General features: G+C 39.5%; 2 protein-coding genes across 5 annotated transcripts; both read left to right on the forward strand.

Moving 5' to 3' along the window:
* Positions 1 to 2869: 2869 nt before the first annotated feature.
* Positions 2870 to 4114, forward strand: LOC135616312 (uncharacterized). Its single transcript, XM_065115508.1, has 2 exons — positions 2870 to 3327; positions 3450 to 4114. Exons 1-2 carry the CDS (start codon positions 2932 to 2934, stop codon positions 3456 to 3458), a joined length of 405 nt encoding a protein of 134 aa, XP_064971580.1. The 5' UTR covers positions 2870 to 2931; the 3' UTR covers positions 3459 to 4114.
* A 546-nt stretch (positions 4115 to 4660) lies between these two features.
* On the forward strand, positions 4661 to 6716 carry LOC135617561 (uncharacterized). Of its 4 annotated transcripts, none has more exons than XM_065117915.1 (3): positions 4661 to 4858; positions 4940 to 5032; positions 5978 to 6716. In XM_065117915.1, the coding sequence occupies exon 3, from the start codon at positions 5993 to 5995 to the stop codon at positions 6509 to 6511; it is 519 nt and encodes a 172-aa protein (XP_064973987.1). In that variant the 5' UTR covers positions 4661 to 4858; positions 4940 to 5032; positions 5978 to 5992; the 3' UTR covers positions 6512 to 6716. The 4 variants fall into 4 exon arrangements, with proteins under 4 accessions (XP_064973987.1, XP_064973988.1, XP_064973989.1 ...); XM_065117916.1 differs by having other exon boundaries at positions 5008 to 5032; XM_065117917.1 differs by lacking the exon at positions 4940 to 5032.
* The last annotated feature ends 309 nt before the right edge of the window (positions 6717 to 7025 follow it).

Genomic DNA, 7025 nt, shown 5'->3' on the forward strand with positions numbered 1-7025 from the left:
ATAGTGGTGTAGAATATTAGCCAGTAGTATAACACCTTGAAACTTCCTCGATAACATATAATTAAATGGGCCTTTGGCGTATTATTATGGTTGCTTCATTGTCTTGCTCAACAACTATGTTATGTGATTACATGTAGGGGCTTTTGGTCGAGGCGAATCACTTTATATTTTTTCTCATATGATCGTTTAAAGTTTATAAAATTTATATTTATAATTTATATTATCTATTAAGTGTTTGTTGAAATATCTACTTGTGGGATCTTAAGTTATTTTTTTAATTTATTTTTTTTTTATTGACCCTTATGAGACCATAAGAGGTTTTGGAAAAGCTGATCTTTGTGGACGGATACACAAAAGTATCATATGACTTAGGCAAAACCATATAAGTTTATAAGAATAAAGTGAAATTATTTCTTCCATCAAATTTTTTCATAGTAAAACTAATAAAAACAATCGATGATATTTTTATTGAATATCCAATTGTTTTGTCATAGAGGGAGAAGAGAATTTTAAAAAAATCACTTAGAAATCAATAAGTTAAAGAAATATATCAAAAAGTGAAAGCATGATTAACATTGACAAATCCCAACCTACATCCATAGTTAAAATTAGATTCTTCAATATATAATATCAATTACAAGGTCATTGGGTTATCCTCACATAAAGAACTCTCTTAATTCTCTCTAAAATCTCACAAGAATAAATTTTTTATTTTAATTTAATTAAGACTATATTAATTAATATAAATATAATTAATATTTTTTAAAAAAATTAATAATTAAGATCGCCTTGCCCTTGACTTGGGAACACGTGATGCGAAGAGCTCGATGATTTAGACATTGTTAAGGTGGTTTTCTTCTTCGATTTTATCCAAAACCACACAATTCAATTCCATAAGGTCATTCCAAACCATCACTTTGCTGCTCTCTCTATTATCACTGACTATAGTGTCAGATACATACAAACTAAAGGCACGTCACAACAAGCTCAACTACTAAACACCTCTTCCTCTATTGTATATGTCTTTCATGCTCCTTAATGTGCTCACATTTCATCACCTCAGAATACATATCCTTGATGTGCTCACTTCTTTTATCATATGGAAGATCTATGACAGTGGGGTTCAGTTTCTCTTCTGCATTATTGTGTTCACTGGATGTGAAATGTATCTTAATTAATGGTGGAGATCTCATGCAAGGATGAATGGGGGGTGCATGAGAAAGTATTTGGTGTATCTATCTTGCTTCACAATTTTAATGTTGTCTTGTCTTGTGCTGTCTGTGTCTGACCATATGATCAGAATGCTTCACAATCTCTCCAACCTTGGGATGGCATACCATGTACCAGTTATGTCCTCTATCTAACAGGACTCCATCCTACATTACCTTACTGTGGTAACATCACTGGTTAGTGTCAGCTTGGATGCTTCAAAGGTAGGGTTTCGTGACCCAACTTTTAGGTCTATGAACCAAATTAAATTGCTTCTACTCCCTTAAAATAGTCCTCTAATGAATGAACTATACATATACCTTTCAAATCAGGCATTAATTTTATGTAAACACTTCAACGGAGATTGACCAATAAAAAGAAAACATGCATTCACACAAATCACTTTCACTAATTTATCTTGGTCAAGAAACAAAATTTAACTTAGGTTAATTATCTTCTTTTTCTTGAGAGTAATAAATAATTCCGTCGATGTCAAAGTTCAGCTGAAATGTAGGCATTAATTGGGTTAATTTTCCTAAGACCATTTGCTTCTTAATTGCATGCATCTCATGCACGTCCAAAGGCTATTATCCCAAACTCACGGCGCTTTAAAATGAATGCCATATAAGATATAGAACCTCACATATAGAAAGAGTCAAACCTGCTTATTCAGCATTGTCTTGATCTTAATCATCAACTTAAAAACACAAGACATGATCACCTAATCATCAAAAATTAAGGCAAAAATTTCAAAAAATATTTTATGAGTGTCATGCTTTAGCTATGAGACATCTAAACCTAATGGTTGACCTCCATCTCCATTGCAAAAGCATGATCATGTTACTCATTAGAGATTCCCCAGTGTCAATATTGCTTTGTGGCCACTGCAGTATGTCACCGCTACCAGCTTCTTAGATGGCTCCAAACTTGTCTTAGTGTACTGTTTTACGAATAGACTACAGTATGTGTAGCTGTTCGCTTTTCTTGGTAATGGTGTAAAGCTGTCTCTCCCAATAATAAATACAGGAGCGTTAATTACCTATCAACTTGGATCTAATCTTGATTAGATTTCCCGAGTAGAGATTTGATCGGAGGCTGTCCCATATTAACCTCAGGAAAACTCTCAACCATCATCCAACTCCATATTAAAGAGGTCAAAAAGAGATGTTCTTGTTTCCTTTTTATTTTATTTTAAATCAATTAAACTGTAAATAAATGCTGGAAGATATATCAAATTTGTCTCGCTAAATTCAGAAAACAACATCAAATCTGTCTTTAATTGCCAATTAGTTCTCCGAGGAGGTATTGATTAATAGCCATAGGGAACACACGGATATATATCTATACCTATACACGCTCGAGTCTACCCTTTGCTGTCCCTCACATTTTCTACTCCATGCAACACACACGTACAGATCCAGACATCTACCCAGACGTACACAGATTGAGAGCCAAACCATTAATTGATGCTGAACAGTATACGACGGATCTAGATGCTATCCTAAGCCATTCATCTCTACAACCCATGCAATCCATAATATAATCACAAAACCCTTGTCCCCATCCCTCACCTCTCTCTCTCTCTCTCTGTTTGTATGTGTATATATATAGAGGTAGCCACTGTGTTATATGTATCATATCTTCCACTGTGAGAGAAGAACACAAGAGAGGAGGAGTGGAGGGAGGCTGGGCTGGTGGTTTGGTTCAAGTCTTGTTCTGTTCATGGCATGCATTAACATGTTCAATCCGGATCATCCCAGCCTCCACGACGCGGCGATGAGCCCGCGCATGTCGTTCTCGAGCGACTTCAACATGCAGCCGCCGCCAGCGCGCACCCCTGGCCCGCCGCCGGACTCCGACTTCGAGTTCTCCGTCGGGAGCCACCCTATGATGGCCGCCGACCAGCTCTTCTTCAAGGGTCGGCTTCTTCCTCTCAAGGACAACCATCAATGCGGAGGCCACAGGATTACCACACTCCGCGACGAGCTCCGTGCCGACGGCAGCGGGGAGCGGCTGCCTAAGGGGTCCATCAAGTGGAGGGGCCTCCTTGGGCTCAGGAAGACTGCGGCGAAGAAGGGTGACAAGAAGGAAGACGAGCTCCCGGGCAAGTCTCCACAGGTTGGCATCAGTGACATACATGCACAACATCTATTTCTTTCTGCATGTGACATTGGTGCATTCAATTTCCTGGCCTCCTCGATCTTGTTTCCTCACATGCATACTTTTCTTGGTTCTCACAGGATCTATGAATCCAACGACGACGGAGCCTAATCTCCGGTCAGGGAGGAGGTGTGCAGTAAATAGAACGCTTCTGCTTCATCTCACTCTGATGCTGCTGTCGTTCGCTTGGGTGAAAAGGTTGTGGAAACTGGGATTTGAGAGGGAGCTCCTTCGATTTTTTTCCAAGTTAGCAGGGATGACCGTGAAGAAACTTTGAGTCGTTCGTGTGGGGTTGGTTGGATGGCATTAACTCTTCCATTAATCTGTGCTTTGTTCTTTTGGGAAGGAAATCCACAGCATTTTCGGACCAGGGTGGTATTCAGCTGTCTTCTTTCCATATCAGTTCCATCTGTACAAATCTGCGCAGCTGGAAACTTAATGGTGCTCTGAGCCTGAGTTGAAATCTCTGTCCATGACTTTGATCTGACATCAATCTTGCTTGGCCCCTCTAGGGTTTGGTGCTGTCCTTACCCCTGTCCTTAGAGGTGGAGCAACAGAGACTGAGAACGTGCATGCTAATAATATATTTTGAATCGACTCCTGTCTCCTTCATCTCCAAAGCAATCTTAATTACTTAGCTGTTACACCCAGAACTGAACTCTTCTCTTCTTCCCGTCATTGACATCTCGATTCATAATGATAGAAGAAGACAAAGAAGTAAACTAAGTTAAGAGAGGCAGTAGGCTGTAAGCGTGCAGATAAAAATACTTTAGAGGTCACTTGACTCCTTGGAAGAAACTACGGAAACTTCGCCTTCATTGCCTCATGGCGAACCCCAAAAGCTGGACTCTCACCTCAAGTGCATTCACGAGCTACATCGAAGTAATTAATGTCATCACCATTTTAATGCGTGGGGTTAGCTTCAGTTAATGTTTGTACTTGGCAGTGGCGGATACAAGTAAAGACGACGACTGTGATACAAGAGGAGGATTCTTACCGCTACTTGGAATTCGAGAATGCCAGCGATTCTTGATCATCTTCTTAAGAAAGCGTTAATATACCTTCTTACTAAAGCATTCTATGGAGAAAGCGAAAGCTCCATTTAGAATACAAGATAAAATGATTAGCGTGCTGCAGGAAAAAGTGCTCTGTAAGCAGCAACAGGGATGGCCTTGGACGCCTGGACTCGGGTCGACTCGCGAGTCGACTCGGTAAACGCGGTAGACTCGCACGAGTCGGTTCGAGTTTTCTGAGTCGAGTCCAGCTGGTTGGGTATAAGTCGGTATAAGTCGGTTGGGAATAACTCGCTGATCGCGATCTTTTCCCAAACGCGCGACCACGGATCGGTGAACCCTAACTAAGATCTGCCGCCGCCGCCGCCGCCGGAGAGATCCCTGGAGCCGGTAATCTACCGCTGCCTTCTGGTTCTCTCGAGCCTGATCTCTCCGGTAGTCTCGAACGGTCGTCGCTGCCCAGTCTTTCGGTTTCGGTACGATATTCTCACCTCTCCTCAATTTCACTATGACTACCACCCTCTCTTCTCTATGTGATAGCCATCCTCCACCGTCAGAACCCTTCGTCATCCCCAACTACTTCCCTCCCCTAACTGAGCGCTGCTGCTTGTCTTCTCCTTAACAGCCCATGACGGCCCTCTGCGCGACAGGTTAGCTTTGCAACGCATAGGATAGTGGTGCTCAACTGCTCATCACAATTTCCTGTTCTTTCGATGTAGACAACTATAAGGAATAATATGGATGGCTTAGTTCTGACTTCTATTTATTCTTTTGAGACAATCCATATAAATTGTGATTAGGAATGAGTTTTATGTTACAGAATTCACTTAGTCGATCAACACAAGAAATAATTGAATACTTGGTTATGTTACTGAATTTTTTTTATTAGAAATCAAGTTATGATAAATCTTGTAACTTACAGATTATCATATGTTACAATTAAAATCCATTACAATTGTGCATTTCACCTTCTTTGATTGATATAATTGAAATTTTGAGCCTTTGGATTGCTAAACGTAAGCAAATTATCGAGAGGGGAATAGCAATATGTTAGATCATAGTTTAGTGATAGACTATCACTGAGTTGATAGTTACAGAACCAGAAGGATTTTGCTGCAATAAAATGTATGTTTTTGGACTAGTTTCTTTATCAGTTAAAACAGGGAAAACACTAATCCCCCACTAACATAAATATAGCTAAGATATCCTTTGTCAAGAACAGCTCAAGCTTGAAGATTGACTTTATACTAGTCTTTAAGCTGGGGATATGTTCAAAGATCCATTTCTTTTAAAAAGGAAAAAAAAATGCAGGATCTGTTTGTTCGCTACTGGGTAGGTTTCCATGTGAGGGAGTGGAGTTTATTCAGCAAATTCCTACCATCTTTGAGAAGATAGTGAACTTTCGAATGCAAGCATAAGAGAGATGCCTTTTGCTGGAACTCCAAGGGATAACTTTTTACCAAAAGTTTACTATGAAATTTTGTTTCAATAATTTATTTTACTGGCATATTTGTTGCCTTAGTACATGTTTGTAGGTTTTCATATGGCATTCATTTTGCTTAATCTTATTTTTATATCCAATGACTGCATTGAAGGTTAAGCTTTTAGCCATGGTTCTTACTGGTAAGAGCTTGTTCCAAAGGACCCACTATGAAGTCTTGTCAGTTGAAGAACATGCAAGTTATGATGAGATCAGAGCAAGTTACAAAACCGCCATTCTGAATTCTCATCCTGATAAGCTGCACAAGAAATCTGATGCATCTACAGATCACCAACGAGATTTTCTAGATGTGCAGAAGGCATGGGAAGTACTTTCAGATTCTATGTCAAGGGCAAACTACGACAAGGAGTTGCAATCGATGAGACGGGAATTGGAGGTTCCGGCCAATGAGATTGAATTGGGAGATATGTCTGTGGAGTCTGTTGGTGATTTTGAGGAGCTTTTCTATGAGTGTAGGTGTGGTGACTACTTTTCCATCACATGGTCGGAGCTCAAAGAGATGGGCATTATATTGGATAAAGAGAGTGTAGAAGTACATTCATCGACTGTTTCATTACCAGCTTCAGTTCTTATTCCTTGTGGCTCTTGTTCACTGAAAGTTCGTCTGACGATAGATCGCAGTTCTTGAATTGGATTCACTTCTCTTACAATGGAAGAACACCTTTTTTGTGTGTATTTTGCTGTTCCCTGTATTATTTTTTTTTCTCGACTTACAGGGGAGCAAAATTTTGATAGGTGCCCTGCCAGTCTAAGACAGTAATCTAATTTTGTCTGGTATGTTCAATGTATTAATACTTTCAGAAAAGAGAGCGCCAGTGCAACCATATTATGAATGTCTTGTATTGCAAATACTTTACTGAGATGAAGCTTTTGTCACTTGTATTGAATGTTTGGGTAAGCATTTGTGTCCTGATGTGGTTAAAGATTGAACTTGACCTTATCCACCATCCTGAATATGATGTTTTGCATTCTGATCCTTCCACCAAGTGTAATATTAAATTTTGACTGTGGTGACAATTAATGGGGCCTGTCATAGTGTATTCTGCAGATGAGTGTAGGGTAAGATTTGTTTCTTAAACTACAAATTATGTATGTGACAGGAAAAATTATTGTAGTTAATAACCATGTCATTTTATAATAAT

Source organism: Musa acuminata, chromosome BXJ2-7, assembly GCF_036884655.1.
Source record: "Musa acuminata AAA Group cultivar baxijiao chromosome BXJ2-7, Cavendish_Baxijiao_AAA, whole genome shotgun sequence".
NCBI classification, from domain to species: domain Eukaryota; kingdom Viridiplantae; phylum Streptophyta; class Magnoliopsida; order Zingiberales; family Musaceae; genus Musa; species Musa acuminata.